Source organism: Muntiacus reevesi, chromosome 1 (genome assembly GCF_963930625.1).
Source record: "Muntiacus reevesi chromosome 1, mMunRee1.1, whole genome shotgun sequence".
NCBI lineage: Eukaryota > Metazoa > Chordata > Mammalia > Artiodactyla > Cervidae > Muntiacus > Muntiacus reevesi.
The window spans coordinates 240,073,801-240,093,800 of NC_089249.1; the positions used below are offsets into that span (position 1 = coordinate 240,073,801).

At 45.9% G+C, this 20,000-nt stretch overlaps 1 protein-coding gene across 2 annotated transcripts; it reads left to right on the forward strand.

The window, feature by feature from the left end:
* Nucleotides 1–509: 509 nt before the first annotated feature.
* GM2A (ganglioside GM2 activator) lies at nucleotides 510–14,418 on the forward strand. 2 transcript variants are annotated; one of them, XM_065936013.1, is made up of 4 exons: nucleotides 510–713; nucleotides 6,244–6,396; nucleotides 12,322–12,504; nucleotides 12,832–14,418. In XM_065936013.1, exons 1-4 carry the CDS (start codon nucleotides 624–626, stop codon nucleotides 12,985–12,987), a joined length of 582 nt encoding a protein of 193 aa, XP_065792085.1. In that variant the 5' UTR covers nucleotides 510–623; the 3' UTR covers nucleotides 12,988–14,418. The 2 variants fall into 2 exon arrangements, with proteins under 2 accessions (XP_065792085.1, XP_065792093.1); XM_065936021.1 differs by having other exon boundaries at nucleotides 6,247–6,396.
* The last annotated feature ends 5,582 nt before the right edge of the window (nucleotides 14,419–20,000 follow it).

Below are 20,000 nucleotides of genomic sequence, written 5' to 3' on the forward strand. Positions count from 1 at the left end.
TGTATGTTTCTTCAGTGGTAAAATGGAGCAAAAAAATAGAGTCCCTATTTTACAGTGCTTGGTATGCATTAAAGCACTTAATAAATTGTTAGTTATCATTATAATAATTATTAAAAAGACAGTGATTTGCAACGCGGCTATGGGGAAGCGTAGTATAGACAGGGAGCAAGACATTTTTGTCAAGAAAGACTTGGAAGTGAAAATACAACGACGCTTCCAGCAGTGACGGTAACAGCCTTGAGTTCAAAAGCAACAGCCCCGCCCCTCCCTCTCAGTCTGGCCCACTCCGGTCTAGTTCCGCCCTTCCTTCGAGTTCCCTCCCCGGTAGCGCACTCATTCCCCGCTCTCAGCCCCGCCCCTTTCCTCCTCAGGCACCGCCTTCATCCTCTGAAGGCGGGGCCTGACGCCCACGCGTGAAGCGAGGGCCTAAACGAGGAACCTCTAGGGGGCGGGGCCGGGAGAGCTCTGTCCAATCCCCGGCCCCGAAATCTCAGATCCGGAGGGGGCGGGGCACATTGGGAAGTGGCCGCATTCAGCTTTGCATAACCAATACGGGCAGGTATTTAACAGAGTCGTCGCCTCCACGAACCTGCAGTTAACCAGGCGAGGACCCACCCTTTGCGATGAGCCCACTGTTGCTGTCTCCCTTCCTGTTCTCTATGGGCTTGCTTCTTGCCGGCCCAGCCCTTCCTGCACGCATTCTCCAGAACCGGGTGAGTGCTCTCTCCTTTAGGAGGCTGCTGCCAGCATCCCTGCCGAGCTCGGGCTGTGCGGCTTAGGGTGGGATAAGGAGGTGGCCTCTCCGGTCTCTAGAATTACTTTTTTGCAGTAGAACTTCCCAGAGTCACTAATCGTGGGACTCTGAGTGGGTCCTTTTTTCTCTCTGCGCGTTTCAGTTGGGTTTAGGTTTCCCTATCTGGACAGAGGGTGGGCTATAAGGCCTTGCTCTGCTCCAGACTGTTTTGGAAGGATTAATCTCACTGTCTCCTGTACTCTCCTGTCCTCTTTCCAAATGTCTGAGTGAAATTTTGTAGAATTGCAAGACCAATTCTCTACTCCCAGGCCCAGAGGCTTAGCCCCATTTACATGTCCCCTCTTTTACCCCATGAGAAGGCCTGGCACCCAACTGCTCCCCTCTGTACTTCTCTGAGGCGCTGCCTGTTCTGGTGGGTGGGTGGTTCTGAGAGGCTTTTTAGGCCAGAAGGTCCAGACTTGCTCCTCTGGCAACAAAGCTGCAGCCCTGCTCCTGGGCGTGAGTCATGGAGAGGCTCAAACCTACAAATTTCCCCCTTGTCTTCTCAGTCATTTGCTCCAGACCCTTGGGAAAGGGAAGTTCTGTCATTCTGAGTAGAGCAGCCTAATTCCATGGCCTCTGCTGCACAACTAGGGGTCAGACACTTGATCTTTGGCATCAAAGAGAGAGGCCCAGCCTAGGTACCTGCTCTCCAACCAGTTTGGAAATGTTTGTCAGAGCCAGGAATAGGGTGGTATGGGGGAAAGAGGAATAGGACTAGGAGGCTTTGCTTCTGATCCCTTCTCTGTCTCTTAATTCATGGGTTCCATAAGCCTTGGTCTCCTCATCTGTAAAATGGGCTTGATAATACCAGCCTGCCTTTCTCAGTGGTTGTGGATGAAGGGAAATGCTTCCCTGGATGGAAAAACTCTTAAATCTTAAACTCAGAAAGTGATAGAAGCCAGTGTGCTCACCCTCCCCAGGGGCAAGGAGTCTATTTTGCCAATTGAATGGAGGAGCAAAGAGCTCTTGGCTTTATTGTCCTAGAGAATTCACAGTTAGTCCCTGAGTGTAGGTTGAGAATGTTTCTCTGGGCTCCAGATCTGACCACTATGGGGTGGAATCCAGCTAAGGCTGGAACTTCCCCTGTGTCCCCGCTCTCCTGCATATCTTGACTGTGAATGCCATCCCAGACCAGAGTGTCTTAGATTGGCAGTTTTGGAGAGGCCATGAGACATCAGGGAGTTAACCCACCTTACCCAGCCCCAGGGAGGATGGTGCTCATCTGAGATTCCACAGTAAGGGGTACTTCTTTCCATCCTTATCTTCTATCATCTGGGTTTTCTCTGGGCTCATGTGATTTGGAACCCTGACCCTGAGACCCTGGGCCACATGAAGGCTTGGGGTGACAGCAAGCAGTGGGCATCAGGAAACCAGTTTGAGTTTCAGTTCCTCTTCTAGCATTAACTGGGTCTCATGGCCCTAGGTTGTGGTGAGCCTTAGATAACAGGGGAGATAGTCTTGTCCCAGGTTGGGCATACAATAGGTGCTTAATAGACTCTCTGATACTGTTTGATATCATTTACTGTGCACACACTTTGTGCTGTGTGTTGAGCCATATGCTTTTTTCCCCTAATAAGCTTATTTTAGGGGAATAATTCTAGACTTATAGAAAAGTTGCAAAGAAGTATAGAGTTCCCACGTACCCCTCACTTGGTTTCCCCTGCTAACATCTTTTTACCACAGTGGGGCTTCTCTGGTGGCTCAGTGGTAAAGAAACCACCTGTCAATGCAGGAAATGCAGGTTTGATCCCTGGGTCAGGAAGGTCCCCTGGAGGAGGGCATGGCAACCCACTCCAGTATTCTTGCCTGGAAAATCCCATGACAGAGGAGCCTGGCAGGATACAGTCCATGGGGTCACAGAGTTGGACACAACTGAAGCAATTTAGTACGCATGTACACATGCATTGGACTTCCCTGGTGGCTCAGGCGGTAAAGAGTCTGCCTATAATGCGGGAGACCTGGGTTCAATCCCTGGGTCGGGAAGATTCCCTGGAGAAGGAAATGGCAACCCACTCCAGTATTCTTGCCTGGAAAATCCCATGGATGGAAGAGCCTGGTAGGCTATAGTCTATGGGGTCGCAGAGAGTTGGACACAACTGAGCGACTTCACTTTCACACATGCATCCTACCTTGGTACATTTGTCAAGACTGAGAATCGAATAGAGGTACTTTCAGTTCAGTTCAGTTCAGTTGTTCAGTCGTGTCCAACTCTTTGCGACTCCATGAATTGCAGCACGCCAGGCCTCCCTGTCCATCACGAACTCCCGGAGTTTTACTCAAACTCATGTCCATTGAGTCAGTGATGTCATCCAGCCATCTCATCCTCTGTCGTCCCCTTCTCCTCCTGCCCCCAATCCCTCCCAGCATCAGGGTCTTTTCCAATGAGTCAACTCTTTGCATGAGGTGGCCAAAGTATTACCACTAGCTAAATTCTCAGACTTACATTTGGCTTTTACCAGTTTTCCCACTGATGTCCTCTTTCGGTTCTAGGATCTAGTCTGGGGCACCACGTTCATGTGTTGTCCTGCCGCTCCCGCCTCCTCTGCTCTGTGACAGTTGCTCAGTCGTGTGTTTTCACGGCTGTGACAGTGTTGAGGAGTTGGGACCTGGAGAATTTGTACACTTTCTGTTTACAAACGTCTCACTTACTGTAGTAGCCCCGTGAGAAGATGTAATTATGCCCACTTATTAGATGAGAAAATAGAGCCTCAAGAGGGATCACCTGAGCAGCCCTGCTCTCTGCTAGCGAGAGTGGCTGCAGTGTGGCTTTAATCCAGGTCTGTGACTTGCATCCATATTTCTGCATCCACAGCTATACCTTTGCCCTCTTCAATATGCTGCTGCTTCCCATATGTTAGGCTGGGCTGGGATGACAGATATCTGGTGCCAGGTCTGCCCTCAGTGGGCACTGCTAAGGCATCATACCTCCTTTTCCTGATGAGCCTAGACTTGGCGGCAGAATTCATTATGACAGAAACCTCTAGTCAGTCATCGAGAAATCACTTTGTTAAGTCTCCCCAGGGACTGGGGGAAGGAGAAGCGGGACACTTTGGACACTTCAACCTGGAATCAATCCTCACGGTGAGTCAGGCTGCCTTGGTATCTGTGAGAGCAGCTCTAGAAAATGGCCAGTCCGCCTACCCACTCTCCAGCCCAACTCTTAGTCCCAGGCACTCTTTCATTTGCTATTGGCCTCCTAACTGGTCTCCCCTTACCAAACAAGACCCTCTGCAATCCATTCTCAACCATAAACCAGAGCAGGGCACTCTCCTACAATGACATTCCATTGCATTTATAGGAAATCCAGCCTCCTGAGGATGACCTATGCGGTCTTGCAATTATTAAATGACCCTGCCACCATTCTACCCTTATCTAGGTGCCTCGTCCATTATATCTAGCCCACTGGCCTTGTAGGGCCCAGAGCAGTTGAGTGTCTTCCCAATGCAGGGCACATTTACCTTTGCTCTTGTTCCCTCTGCCTGAACATTCTTTCAGTATATGCATGGCTGGTTCCTCATCTTACAGGATTATCCCTTCTCAGCACCCTATTTAAGTGAATCCTTTGTTACTCTTAACATGACCCTCTGTTTCATTTACGGCACCCAGAGATCATAGTGGGTAATATTTATTTACATTAGACTGTAAGCTCCTAACTGCAGGGCAGGCACATCTCTAATTGTTTACCTCTATGAGTAGCACTTGGCCCTGGGCCTGTGATCATTGCTCCATAAACATCTGTGGAATGAACACTGAAGGAAACATTTGTTGGTACCTACCCTAAGGGGCTGTGGGGAACACAGGGATGAATCAGGCCTTTCTTATTCATGGTCTGATGCTTCATTCCAAGGAACCGAAGCCCATTCCAGGAAGCTCAGGTAAAGGGAAGTTTATTCCAGGTATACAAGGAATCTCATGGAACTAATGGCAGGAAGCAAGGGCTGGGATGTCTAATGGCTATCATTTAGGGAGCCAGCTCATGCTTTGTGTCTGCCATTGGGTTATGAGCTTTATGTATTACATGCTGTCACCCTTGCAGCACTGAGTGTCAGAGGTCTGAGAGGAAAGCAGAAATGACTCCACTTAAAAGATGAGGATACTGCAGCTCCAAAGGGGACGCTGGCCTACAGAATCACATGATATGGTGGTCAAGCTAGGATTTCAAGCCATGTCTACTAACTAAAGCCTTGATGTACCCCATGTCTCACTCTAAAGACATGTTCTTGGCTACTCTCCTGCACTGCCTATTTAGATAGGGGGCAGGGGAAGGGGCAACTCTATCTGTTCTCTTTTCTACAGACCAGCAGAGCCCTTAGTTCTTGACCCTTTGACTTGGTCATGAGTCTGTGTTCTGGCTCCATCTTAAAGTTTATGACCCCATGATCGCTCAAAGCCCAAAATCCTCTGAGTGATTTTGCCTCTGTCTCACTCCCCAAATTGGAGGCAGAGAGAATTTCTCAGCCTAGTCTCTGTTAGGTGTTGTCTTCTGGTCCACCTCCCTGTGGCTGTGTTGATGATGGAGGTTGACTTGGGGATGTGGGGACTGGCAGGTTTTCCTTCTAAGATGGGATGTGCATCGGGGGAATACTGAAAGTCTCTTGTAGATGGCCTAGAGGGGGCTGGGAAAAGTGCGAGTGGGTGGGTGGAGCCTGCAGGGTGTGGGGAGTGTGGTTACAGACAGGGTTCCGTGGGTGGGGAGTCAGTGGTCATTTGTAGTTGGACATGATGATGGAGTCAGGAATCAGGAGACCTCTTGGGGGATGTGGAGAAGGAGGCGGTGGCTATGGCTCAGCAGAAGGGAGGGGGATGACTTGCAGGGCATGAGCAGTGGGATGGGAGTAAAATGCACTGGTTAAGACTGGGAAGTTTGTTCACTAGGGATTGTTCATTAACAGGTGGCCCCCTGGGGATCTTTTCTTGTGTGTCCTAGTCCCGCTCTGAATTAACCGTCCCTCCTTCAGGGTGCGGTGTTCCATGCTGTTATGTCCCCCATTGTTTTGTGTTCCTTATTGTTCCTGGTCCTGGATTGGGCCCGAGGTGTGACATGAATCAGGTTCTGGGCATGGGCTGTAAAGGCGAATCCTCCAAAAACTTCCCTCTGAGAAGATGCTAAGACTAGCAGGAGAGGTGGGTGGAATAGGGAGGTGAGGGATCAGAGAAGGTGGATATGGCTAGTCTCCTATTCTGAAGTTCAGGGTCTGTGATATTGTCCTCTACAGTTCATGGCACACATTTGGGAGATTGTCTTTTAAGTCTTTTAGTTGAGTCCTGCCTACAAAATGGGTAAGACCAGAGTTATCCTAGGTTTACAGATGTGGAGTTGCAGATGAAGCTCAGAGCCAGCAGGTACCTCATCCATGGGCACATAGTCAGTAACTGCTCTGTTAATTCTTCTAACCTTTGTCAACTTTTTTCTTTCCTTGCTGCTATATTGTTCTTGGCTCTCCCAGCAGGGTAGCTTTTCCTGGGATAACTGCGATGCAGGGAAGGACCCTGCGGTGATCAACAGCCTGACTCTGGAACCTGACCCCATTGCCATTCCGGGGAACTTGACCATCACTGCTGAGGCCAAGACCAGTGCTGTCCTCAGTGATCCTCTGAAGGTGAGCCCAGGGTCAGGGAGGCACTGGAAGGAAGGTGCTGTGGGCCAAGGGCAGGGCCCTGAGGCAGGTACACTCAGGGAACTTAATACTTTTGGAATCCTGGAATCTCAGAGTAACAAAAACAACATAGATTTGCTTAAATGTCCTTTCATAAGTTTGCCTTTTGTATTTTTGTTTCAGAATAACCAGTTCATTCATGCCTGCTGCCTGTTTTGGGGGTGGCTGTTTGTTTTCATACAAAACAACAGAGGCTTTCTGTATATCCATGGCAATTCTATATATCATAGTCCTTTCCTTGTTGCTACCTTTATACCATATGCTTATATGCCTTCAACCTGTCCTGGTGCAGATCTATTCTGGCACCAGCTTCCACTGGACTTTTTAAAAGGTTTTCTGATTTGGAATCTGTGTCCCTGAAACTGCCCTTTGACTTGGTTAATCACAGCCCCTACCTCATATGTTTCTGAGCTATTATTGAATTATTAACATGGAGAGTGTTTTGCCCAGGGCCTGGCACACAGGACCAGCTCAGTACACATTCAGTCAGTTCAGTTCAGTCGCTCAGTCGTGTCTGACTCTTTGCGACTCCATGGACTGCAGCATGCCAGGCCTCCCTGTCCATCACTAACTCCTGGAGTTTACTCAAACTCATGTCCATTGAGTTAGTGATGCCATGCAACCATCTCATCCTCCTGTTGTCCCCTTCTTCTCCTGTCTTCAATCTTTCCCAGCATCAGGGCCTCTTCCAGTGAGTTAGTACTTCGCATCAGGTAGCCAAAGTACTGGAGTTTCAGCTTCAACATCAGTCCTTCCAATGAACATTCAGGACTGATTTCCTTTAAGATGGACTGGTTGGATCTCCTTGCTGTCCAAGGGACTCTCAAGAATCTTCTCCAACACCACAGTTCAAAAGCATCAATTCTTCAGCACTCAGTTTTCTTTATAGTCCAACTTTCACATCCATACATGACTACTGGAAAAACCATAGCCTTGACTAGACAGACCTTTGTCAGCAAAGTAATGTCTCTTCTTTTTAATATGCTGTGTAGGTTGGTCAAAACTTTTCCTCCAAGGAGTAAGCATCTTTTTATTTCATGGCTGCAGTCACCATCTGCAATGATTTTGGAGCCCAAAAAAATAAAGTCAGCCACTGTTTCCACTGTTTCTCCGTCTATTTGCCATGAAGTGATGGGACCAGATGCCATGATCTTAGTTTTCTGAATGTTGAGCTTTAAGCCAACTTTTTCACTTTCCTCTTTCACTTTCATCAAGAGGCTCTTTAGTTCTTCTTCACTTTCTGCCATAAGGGTGGTGTCATCTGCATATCTGAGGTTATTGATATTTCTCCCAGCAATCTTGATTCCAGCTTGTGCTTCTTCCAGCCCAGCGTTTCTCATGATGTACTCTGCATATAAGTTAAATAAGCAGGTGACAATATACAGCCTTGACGTACTCCTTTTCCTATTTGGAACCAGTCTGTTGTTCCATGTCCAATTCTAACCGTTGCTTCCTGACCTGCATACAGATTTCTCAAGAGGCAGGTCAGGTGGTTTGGTATTCCCATCTCTTTGGGAATTTTCCACAGTTTATTGTGATCCACACAGTCAAAGGCTTTGGTGTAGTCAATAAAGCAGAAATAGATGTTTTTCTGCAATTTTCTTGCTTTTTCAATGATCTAGTGTGTGTTGGCAAATTGATCTCTGGTTCCTCTGACTTTTCTAAATCCAGCTTGAACATCTGGAAGTTCATAGTTCATGTACTGTTGAAGCCTGGCTTGGAGAATTTTGAGCATTACTTTGCTAGCGTGTGAGATGAATGCAATTTTGCAGTAGTTTGAACATTCTTTGGCATTGCCTTTCTTTGGGACTCGAATGAAATCTAACTTTTTCCAGTCCAGTGCCATCGTGGTTATCTGGGTCAATAAAATCTTTTTTGTATCGTTCTTCTTGGTATCCTTGCCACCTCTTCTGAATATCTTCTGGTTTTGTTAGGTCCATTCCATTTCTGTTGTTTATTGTGCCTATCTTTGCATGAAACGGTCCCTTGCTATCTCTAATTTTCTTGAAGAGATCTCTAGTCTTTCCCATTCTATTGTTTTCCTATTTCTTTGCATTGATCACTGAGGAAAGCTTTCTTATCTCTTTGCTATTCTTTGGAACTCTGCAATCAGATGGATATATCTTTCCTTTTCTCCTTTGCCTTTCACTTCTCTTCTTGTCTCAACTATGTGTAAGGCCTCCTCAGACAACCATTTTGCCTTTTTCATTTCTTTTTTTCGAGGATGGTTTTGATTACTGCCTCCTGTACTGCCTCCTTGACTTCCATGGGGTCAAGAGTCAGACACGAGTAAGTGACTGAACTGATGACATATCTCATATAATTTATTGAATACTGTACTGAAATGAAAGCCAGAATGGTTGTCTGGGTGCAGAATGGTTTAAGTACATCAGCTTTTGTGATCACATGGCTGACTGGGAGCTGACTTCCTGCCATTGCTGAGCATCACAAGAAGAGAGAATAGTACTGTATATTGCTAGCCCTGAAAATGATCAAATTCCTAAATGAGAAGTACAGTTCCTACTGAATGTGTATTGCTTCTGCACATTGTAAAGTCGAAAAACTTTAAGTTGAGCCATGGTAAGTCTGTACTTTATTACCTGTCATAAATTTGGGCCATTGAACTTTTTAAAATTGGACTCAGAATCCCACTGTCCTTTCCCTTTCTCCTACGTTTCTCTTATATAATGTATATGCTTCTGATTTGCTTCCTTTATCTTTGCATACGGTATATGCATGCTCCTTATTAAATGAAAGCCTCTCAGTACTTTTGTTGGAGAAAAGGTGATAAGCCTCTTTTTACAGATAAGGGACACTGAGGCTCAGAGGATGATGTAACTTGCCCCAGGTCAAGGCTGGTGTCCTTATCTAATGTTTCCTTATTCTACTATTCTTTATTCTATTCCTTATTCCTTATTCTATTCTTTCTGGCAGGGAAGTAGAATTAGTGTTTGAAGTTTAGCAGGGGAGTACCCCAGGACTTTCCTCTTATCAGCAAAAACCCTGCCTAGGAGAGCTGCCCAGACTTAAGCCTGAAGGGCTCTTAAGGTCAATGACTTCTCTCCTTGTTACTGGGACCCAGAGAAGAGTGATTGGTCCAGGCTCTGCAGCCTACTAGTGGTAGGAGAGACACTTCCTCTTTGTCCTTGCTGAAGTAAAATTTCTTCAGTCAAAAGTTCCATTTGGAACCTGGATGAATTTGATGCCAACTGCTAGTCAAAGCTTTGGTTTTTCCAGTAGTCATGTATGTATGTGAGAGTAGGACTATAAAGAAAGCTGAGCGCTGAAGAATTTATGCTTTTGAACTGTGGTGTTGAAGAAGACTCTTGAGAGTCCCTTGGACTGCAAGGAGATCCAACCAGTCCATCCTTAAGAAATCAGTCCTGAATATTCATTGTAAGGACTGATGCTGAAGTTGAAACTCCAATACTTTGGCCACCTGATGTGAAGAACTGACTCACTAGAAAAGACCCTGATGCTGGGAAAGATTGAAGGCGGGAGGAGAAGGGGACAACAGAGGATGAGATGGTTGGATGACATCACCGACTTGATGGACATTATTTTGAGTAAGTTCTGGGAGTTGGTGATGGACAGGGAGGCCTGGCGTGCTGCAGTCCATGGGGTCACAAATAGTCAGACACAACTGACTGAACTAACTGACTGCATTTTTAGAAGTCAGATGCCCCAGATTCTGTGAGCCATGGGCAAGACTGGAGTCTGTCCAGGAATGCCTTTTTCTTTTGATGTGTTCCACAGGGTTTGGCATAATTTAGAACTCTCTTCTTGGAGCTGTCAAGTTCCAGTGTCTGAGACCTTGGTTTCCCCATCCTCAGGAGTGGTAAATTGCCACCATATTTGGCATGTACACTTATTTCATGCTTTTAGACACGTGGTGTTTAGGCCTGATGGGTTAGCTTTCTTCTCTCTCTGAAGTCTTGTACCTGCAGTGCCTCTGCCTGAGCCCTGTGTTTGAGGTGTAAGTGCCTCTCCCCGTCTCATCAAATGGCCCCCCTTCAAATCCCATTTTGTAGATGAGGGAATGGAGGCAGAAGAAATTCCCCAAGGGTACCACACTAGGGCTTCCCTGGTGGCTCAGATGGTAAAGAATCCACCTGCAATACAGAAGATCTGGGTTCAATCCCTGGGCTGGGAAGATCCCCTGGAGGAGGGCATGGCAACCCACCCCAGTATTCTTGCCTGGAGAATCCCATAGACAGAGAATCCCATGGACCGAGGAGCCTGGTGGACTACAGTCCATAGGGTTGCCACGAGTCAGACACAACTGAGCGACTAAGCACACACCATGCTAGGAAGTGGCTGAAGTAGCATTCACTTCTGAGCCCTTGGCTCTTCTAGGCAAAGGGTTCATTGAAGCAGGCTTGGCAGGAGAGGAGAGAGTTGGGCTGGGAGGGGGCTGTGTGTGACTGGGGGTGGGGGTAATATGTGGGGCAGCAGGGTGGGAGGAGGCACATTTGAGTCCGTCCACTCAGCATACACAGTGCATGGACTGCTCCGTCCTGGACCTGGGTGGTTGGAATGCTGAGTCCAGAGCTGGAGCGTCAGCCTGAGCCCTGCAGGCTCAAGGGAAATAAATGCCTGTTCAGGACTTGCCTCTTAGAAGTGGAAGTCCTGGATCAAGTGAGCCTGGAGGCTGGGACTCATAGAATGCTGTGATGGTACAACTGCGAGTGATTTCCTGCCGTAACACCCACAGAGAATCGGACTTCTGCCCTTTGCTGACAGTTTTCTCTGATACCCTGGGGGGATGTGAGAACATGGTCCCTAAGGGACAACTCGTTTGGCTCTTAGGCAGCTAATACTTAGTGAATGCTTAGCGCATGCCAGGCACAACTGGTCAGCCCCAGCCTCCAGAAGGGGAACAGAATCATGGCCGTGTGGAGATGTGCAGCACTCGGATGTCTCCTCACCCAGCTTCTCTCTGGGTGCAGGAAGTCCTCCAGCTTCCTCAACTGGGTCTAGGACCCCACCTCTTCCTGAAGTAGTTCCATCCCTTGTGACCTCACTAAGATTGTTAAGATCTTCCTCATACCAACCCCCAAAGTGATCTCCCTGTAAATTCTTATTGTTTTCAATTCTGTCTTCTATGGCTGCATGGAGGAAATAGGATCCAGGAATAGCAAATAGGTTTCATCTTGGTAAGCAACTCTAGTCCGCTGGTGGTAGCTGCCTGAGGTCCTTGGAAGGAAAAGGTTCTGAAGCCAAGACTGGGCTTGGAAGGGAAGTCTAGAAGCAATGCCATAGTTAGCCAATTAGCAGTTACATGAAAGTGCATTTCACCTTCAACCAGTGGATACTGCTGCTGTTGCTGCTAAGTCGCTTCAGTCGTGTCCGACTCTGTGCGACCCCATAGACGGCAGCCCACCAGGCTCCCCCGCCCCTGGGATTCTCCAGGCAAGAACACTGGAGTGGGTTGCCATTTCCTTCTCCAATGCATGAAAGGGAAAAGGGAGAGAGAAGTCACTTAGTCGTGTCCGACTCTTAGCGACCCCATGGACCACAGCCTACCAGGCTCCTCCGTCCATGGGATTTTCCAGGCAAGAGTACTGGAGTGGGTTGCCATTGCCTTCTCTGAACCAATGGATAGTACATACCTAAAGAATGCTAAGATGGTGTGTTCAGTGCAGGGGGAAAACCAAGTCACATTTGATTATTAATGGTCTGCCGTGGGCACAGGAAAGGATAATATTGGGGCATGTGCCACAATATTGTCATTTCTGGATCAGAGTATTGCCAAGATCCCATCCAATTAAAAACTCTGTGTTAAAAGAAAATGCTGACCTCTGAAAGAGGCAGAGGAACTGGTTCGTCTGCCTTGGAATTGTACCTTTTCTCCAACTCTCTCACCAGGTGGAATTAACTGTGGAGAAGCACATAGCTGGCTTCTGGGTCAAAATCCCATGTGTAGACAACGTTGGCAGCTGCACCTATGACAACTTCTGTAATGTGCTTGAAATGTTAATTCCCATTGAGGAACCCTGCCCGGAACCACTGCACACTTATGGGCTTCCCTGTCACTGTCCCTTCAAACAAGTAAGTACAGGGAGGGGAGAGCATTTCCGCATGACGTGGCATTGGGAGACATTCTCCTGCAGACCTGGACATCTGTGGGTGTAAATTGACCCGATTTATCCTGAATCACTTACCTTTTGGGGGCCTCGGTTTATCCATCTGTGAAATGGGACACTTGATGCTCGATCTGACCTCCAGTGCCCTTCTGCTATCACATTCCATGCTCTACAGGACCCTTAGGAGAGTGGGAAGAGGGGCAGTTTGCAGCTGCAAACTTAAGAGGTCACTCTAGGAGAGAGTCCCGTCTGTAGGCTCCCACTGACCTGCAGTCCACTGGCTTTCCCATAGGGTGCCTACTCACTGCCCAAGTCTGACTTCATGCTGCCCGACCTGGAGTTGCCCAGCTGGCTCAGCACGGGGAACTACCGCCTGCAGACCATCCTGAGCAACAGCGGGAAGCGACTGGCTTGTGTCAATATCTCCGCCTCCCTTAAAGGCAAATAAGGTGGCACCTGCCACTGCAGAATGAAGAGGGTGTGAGGAAGGCATCCTCTTCCTCTGTCTTACATTGGTCAAGGCCAGATTCTACTCTCTGTCCTTCCTCAAGCCCTTTTCTACAATGATGATGTTCCCCCGCTGAAAGTCATTTTATACCACCTACAGAGTTTTTAACTGTGGGCCAGCAGCCCTGACCTAAGGGAGGATGAGCCTGGTGGTTTTTGACAGCCCAGGACACCTACTGGGGTGGTTGCTGCACTTTCAGCCTCACTCCCATGGCTTTCTAAGAGCTTAACTCATTTTCTAAGGAGGCTAACATGTTTTATGACCCCCACATTCAGAGTGACCCAATCTTGGTCTCCTGAAGTACCTTTATGATTTTTCTCATTGATTTTTTATGTGTGTCACTGACCTAAAAGCAGAGTGAAAGTACTAACAGTTTTCATTTTACTCCCACTCCCTTTTACAAGGAAGGGTCTGAAGGAGGTGATCTAAATCTATTCCTCTGTTAACTTCTATAATTTAGTGTTCTTTTTCTAGACTTGCCCAGTTAACAGTGGGGTATAGTGTATCCTAGAGAGGCAGGGCATGTGGAAGAACAACTGAGAATGCTCTGTGTATTTAAGATAGTCTGCAAATTCAGGTGCTTTCAGGGCAAAGCACGGTGCATCCGTGAGTGATGAGGGCCACGAGAAGCATGTTGTTTCCAGGCATATCTTGCCTTTGTATAACAGCACTAATCTAAGGCAGCTGTTGCCCCATCTCGGGCTGGGGCTCTAATCAGGGATGTGGAGGCTGGGCTGAGCTGGAAAGGGTACTTCCAGTGTGTAGGGTCAGTTGCTGTCCAGTTATTGCCAGTGAGTTCCACAGGAGACTGTGGGCCCAGCATTACCAAATATTCTCAACATTTTTCCCCTCAAGAGGCCAGAAATCCAGACTTTTATATGAAATCCATTTTTAAATATTGACAGTGAATTTTTTTTTTTTTTAAACACTGCACAGGCAGAAGGGGCCAAACAGACTTGTCAGTAGAGAAATCTGGCTCATGGGAGGCCAGTTCATGGCCTTGGATGTAAGAACACGCATGCCTTGTCCTTTTAACCTTGAGACAACTCCAGCACTGTTTCTCCTTCTGTGGGGCCAAATCCATAGTGCCTGAGCCGGCAGGCTCCTCTGATGCTGGGGGAGTGAGGTGGCCTCAGAGCTAGGAGCTCAGGGCCTCCTGCCCTGGCCCAGAGTGTTGTCAGGGTGAGGGAGGCAGAGCCTGAAGAGGTGGCCCCACCAGCGGCCATTCTGTGGAGCAGGGATCCATGATGAGAGGTGGACTTATATCAGGTGCCTGGGTTTGTTCATCATCCTGTCCTCCTATGACCAGCCTCAGGTTTGGGGCTAACACGAAGCCTGGAGTGGTAATAAATCTTTTTGACTTGCTGAGAATTCCTACTTTGTTGTGGCTGCATATTTTTTCCCACTGATCACATCTCAGGATTTCCAGAGCTTGTGTACTGGGTTGTTCCTGTGGAAGAGTTTATAGCAGCGGGACGAGAGCTGAAGCAATGCCAGGGATTGACTCTTCTGTTTGTCTCGTGTGCCCCTTAGTACCTCTGCTTCGTTCTGTCCCAGCACCACCCAGCTTCCTTGTTTGCTTTTTTTGACCTGCCCCCTCACAGTATGGCCTCTCCAGCCTTTATTTCCCCTCCTGGATCTTTGGGCGTTATTCTCACAGACATATTTGAGTTCACATCCTTGCACGGAAGGACGTTCAGTAGCTTGGTTAGTCTTTGTGTATGCTGTGCGTTTGGCTCAGATGCTCCTCCAAGTCTTGTTGAGGGGTGGCGAATGGTGAGAATCTCAAATCACAGAGCAAAGTGAACTTTTTAACAAATGGTGCTGAGCCAAATGGAAAGTCATTTGGAAAAAAGTTGAAATTGGATCCATACTTAATACCATAGGAAAGAATAAACCTCAAATGAGTCCAGGGTCTAAGTATTAAAAATGAACCCATACAAATACTAAAAAGAAACATGGGTGAAATGTCCAGAGAAAATAAACACTGATAAAGTTGACTGCATAAGAAATAATGTGCTTGGCAAAAGACACAGTCGAAAGACTGGAAGAAAATATCGCACATAACATAGACAAAAGGTTAATAATATTCCTACTATAAAGAATGAAGTAAGTATGAAGGGATCAAAAACCTGATAGAAAAATTGCGAAAATAAATGAAGAGATAAACTCTCACATAAAGATATAAAAATGACCCTTAAACATAATAAGATATATAAACTCACTTCAAAATCAGAAAAATGTAAATTGAAACTATTAACATAACATTTGTCAATTTCTTGGGTTGGTCAGAAAATAAGCACACTACCACAAACCACTAGGCAGGGCTGTATGGAATAAGGTCCCCTCAAACATAACTGGTAGGAATACAGACGTTCAGTCCTTCATGAGGGGACTTTTTCAGTGTTACTGTTCATGCAGGCTTCCCTGGTGGCTCAGAAGGTAAAGAACCCGCCTGCAATGCAGGAAAACCAGGCTCAATCGCTGCGTCAGGAAAACCCCCTGGAGAAGGGAATGGTAACCCACTCCAGTATTCTTGCCTGGAGAATCCCGTGAACAGAGGAGCTTGACAGGCTACAGTCCAAGGGTTGCAAAGAGTTGGACACGACTGAGTGACTAAACACACACACACTGTTCATGTAAGAAAAATATACATGTGTCTGCTCATATGTACATGAGGAAAAATGAGCTGGAAACTAATGAACTGGTTATTTACAGAGACCAGAAAGAAGAGGGAAATGATAACAGGGTATAAAGGATGAAGAGGATGGGATGCTTCTGAGTATATCTTGTTGTATACCTGACTCTTAGAAGCATAATAATGTTTCTGAGTCCCAAATCATAGAAAAAGCAGGAGATAAGGGAAATTCAACATGGAATATAAACAGTAACAAAATATATTTCAAATGAATAATACAACAACACTGAAGTGGGTGGGAAAACGAAGTTATAGTATTTTGATGGGGTACTGTAAAGCAACAGGAAAAAGGAACTGCATACAAATACTGTATATACTATAGTTTGTTTTTCACAGGAATAGCATTAGCAATTCTAAAAGTATTTCCTGTGTATATTAGGCCTGAGAAAATAAATATGGATAATGAGAGCATGGGGCATACTGAAAGGACACAGTAACCAACTGAAGAGAGCTCTCAGTGGCCAAGTCTTGGGCAACTTGAGCAAGAAAATAAATGATGACAGTAATAGGTTATAATCCTTTGAATGAAAACAAACATCCATGAGTCTGTATACAACAGAATCCCGACTAAATGTAGAAGGAATGGTATTAATAAGAAAAAATCATTAGGTAAATGCCACTGTCAGTATTGTTGCAGATAAGGTACATCTATGGATGCCAAAATTATTGGATAAATGTATAATGAGAAACAGGATTTTGCACAGTCTCAAGATATCTCCTCACAGGATACAATTACAAAGGGGGAAATGTAATTAATGGTGGAGAAACCTGGCAGACAACACTTACAAGTGATCCAAGTTAACATCACAGTAAGTAATGACGTCATGCACCTCCCAATCTGGTACACTGATAAAGGACAGTGACACTTCTCTGGTATTGCCCAAAATGTGTAATCTCAACTTTATCACAAGAAAGATCACACAAACATAAATTGAGAAACACTACAAAAGAACTGGCCAGTCCTCTTCAAAAATGTCAGGGCCAAAAAAAAAAAAAAAAATGTCAGGGCCACGAACAGTAAGGAAAGACTAAGGAGCAGTCACCGATCAGAAGAGAATAGGAACTGTGAGATCTCGGATTAGATGCTGGATTAAAAAAAGAATCAGAAATAGGATTTCACCAGGGTTAATAATTGTGCTATGTTTGGGTAAGATGTTAACATTAGTGAAAGTTAGGTGATTTAAAGTTCTTTCAAAATAAAAAAGCTATGACAAACCTAGACAGCATATTGAAAATCGGAGACATCACTTTGCTGATAAAGGTCCATATAGTCAAAGCTATGGTTTTTCCAGTAGTCATGTATGAATGTGAGAGTTGGATCATAAAGAAGGCTGAGTGCCGAAGAACTGATGCTTTCAAACTGTGGTGTTAGAGAAGACTTTTGAGAGTCCTTGAACAGGAAGGAGATCAAACCAGTCAATCCTAAAAGAAATCTACCCTGAATATTCATTGGAAGGACTGATGCTGAAGCTGAAGCTCCAATACTTCGGCCACCTGATGCGAAGAGCCGACTAATTGGAAAAGACCCTGATGCTGGGAAAGACTGAGGGCAAGAGAAGAGGGTGACAGAGGATGAGGTGGTGCAATGGCATCATCGACTCAGTGGACATGAGTTTGAGCAAACTCTGGGAGATAGTGAAGGACAGGGAAGCCTGGAGTGCTGCAGTTTATGGGGTCACAAAGAGACAAAACTTAGTGACTGAACAACAGTAACAACAATAAGATAAAAAGTTGTAAAAATATATTGCAGAAGTTTCTCCATGACAACTGAGAAGTGTTACAAAATAGAAGCTTATCAGGGCTTGCAGAGTCTGGGTCAGTGGGTGAAGTCAGGGAGGGTTTTCCTAAGGAAGTGATAACAGATCTGACAAATGAGTAGAAGTTAAGCAGGTAGAGACAGGAGGAAAGAGTTCCAAGTGGGGGAAACAGTATATGTATAGGCCCTGCAGCAGGGTGAAGCTGCTTTCTGGAGACTGGACAGAGGTGGGTGCAGCTGGAGGGAAAAGGTGCCAGAAGAAGCGAGAGAGGTAGGGGAAGAGCAGATCACAGGGCCTGTGGTTCACGTGTGAGTCTCCCTGACCAACAAGTCCAACTTTTAAAGTTATGGTCCACTTGAATATTTTTCCTTAAGAGGGTCATATCACTGTAATTTCACTTCCAAGAGGTGTCAGCATGCCAGAGGTTCTGCTCTCCCCACTGCCCAGGCTTGTTTTTTAACCTTTAATCTTAGACCAGGGGATTGCTTGAGGGGATCCTATGTGGGTTTGAGTTAGGCACTGTGTCTGGATGCTGTCTGCTAGTAACAAATCTCGTGACTCCTTAGAGTGTTGCCTGTCAGTTTCATTCCTGGGGTCACAGTGGCTTATAAATCACTCATGCCACTTGTGTTGACTTGGGAGCCAACTCTTGATGCTTCAGTTTCTGATGGACAGCTTCCACTGCCACCCCCATGCAGGGCTCATGTTGCTTAGCAATCTCAATCTGTGTTCTATAGCCATCTCAACCCTCTCATTCCTCTTTCTGTCAATGGGCTTGTTGAAGATCCAAATTCAGCTTTTCCTTAAAATGGTTCTGTGTAACATTCCCCTCAAAGTCCCAACCATAGTCCATCTCAGTCATGTTAAGATGAATCACGTTCTTGGAGACAAGAAATGCAGTGGGAAATGATTCTGAAGGTTCTGGGGATCAGAAATCCTCCTATAGACTCTGTATCCTCCCAAATATCTATTCCGACGACCAGGTCCAAGTTTTTGCCAAGGAAGCCCATGGCAGCAAAAAATTCACTACACATTGCTGAAATTGGAAAGGCCAATTTGGGTCCTAACAGTGATCTCAGAGTGCTGGCTGCAACCAGAAACTTCTCTGTACCAGTCGTATGGTGGCCTGAGTCTCGTTATCTGGTAACTTCCTTCCCTAATCTGAGTTTGCATATCATTCTATTCTGCACTCAAACCTTAGTGCCAGGGTTGGCTACCCACCATTGCAGACTGTTCAGTGCTACAAGGAGCAGAAATTCTTGCATTCATTTTTCCAGAGGTTCTTTTGCAACCCAGAGTCTTATTAGTCTCATGGGGTTTGCGATTGCTCGTAAGGTTGCATGCAAAATTTAGTATGTATATAGATGAGTTGTATGGAAGGGGGATCCATGGCTTTCATTAGCTTCAACAATGTGTATGACCCCTCCAAATGTTATAAACCACTGTCATATTTGCATTTTATTGTTCTATATTCTATAGTAAGGCTTCTATATATGCCATAAAGCCTTACCTGCTCTAGGCTCATGGTCTGAGTCCCCAAAGAACAAAGATTTTATTATTGGCATATATTAATAGCTTTCTTACATCTTGATAGGATGGTCCTCCCTACCTCCTCTTCCTTCATGATGCCATACTTCACATCTCCAAGAGGTTGTTCTTGACATCTGACCATTGCTAAATGAATGAAGGTGCATAGCAGGGTGAGAACTCTGCCAACTCCAGCTGGGATTCCTGTTATTTAGGCCATGGACCCAATCATCAAATGGAAGGCAAGGCTGAAAAGTGATGTTACCTAGAAATACTCATTATTCTGTAGATTTATGCTTTGCATACTTTTCCGTACAATAATTTAGTTCGCTACAAAATGTTTTTAAGAAGTGGTGCTTCCATTAGAGTGAAACAGATCATTAAAAGTTTTCCTCACAAGAAGTTTCTTTAGTTATAAAATCAACACATTATTGTTAAAAATGTAACAACACAGGTAAGAAAAAGAAACAGCATAGGACTCCCCTGGTGGCCCAGTGGTTAAGAATCCAACTTGCAATGCAGGGAACATAGGTTCGATCCTGGGTCCAGGAACTGAGATCCCATGTGCCACAGGGCAGCTAACCCCATGTGCCACAACTTCTGAAGCCCATGGGCCCGTGCTCTGCAACAAGGGAAGCCACCATAGATGAGAAGCCTGCACACAACAACTAGAGAGTGGCTCCCGCTTGCCACAACTAGAGAAAGCCCATGCATGCAGCAATGAAGACCCAGAGCAGCCAAAAATAAATAAATGTACACCCCCGAAACTCACCCAAAAACAAAACCGCCACCAACAAAAACCTATAAAATTTCACTCATAATTGAACCCACTTGGAGAAAATTTCTGTAACATTTTACAGGGTTGGCCACAAAGTTTGTTCAGGTTTTTCTATAACATCTTCAGAAAAATGGGAATGAATTATTTTGCAAACCCAAATGTGTTACACATATCCTTCAAAACTATTTGACTA

Excerpts from the sequence above, each read along its gene's own strand:
- GM2A (XM_065936013.1), top strand. The coding sequence starts at position 624 with ATGAGCCCACTGTTGCTGTCTCCCTTCCTGTTCTCTATGGGCTTGCTT. Across the intron at positions 714-6,243 it reads CACGCATTCTCCAGAACCGG|CAGGGTAGCTTTTCCTGGGA; the intron begins GTGAGTGCTCTC and ends TGGCTCTCCCAG. Across the intron at positions 12,505-12,831 it reads GTCACTGTCCCTTCAAACAA|GGTGCCTACTCACTGCCCAA; the intron begins GTAAGTACAGGG and ends GCTTTCCCATAG.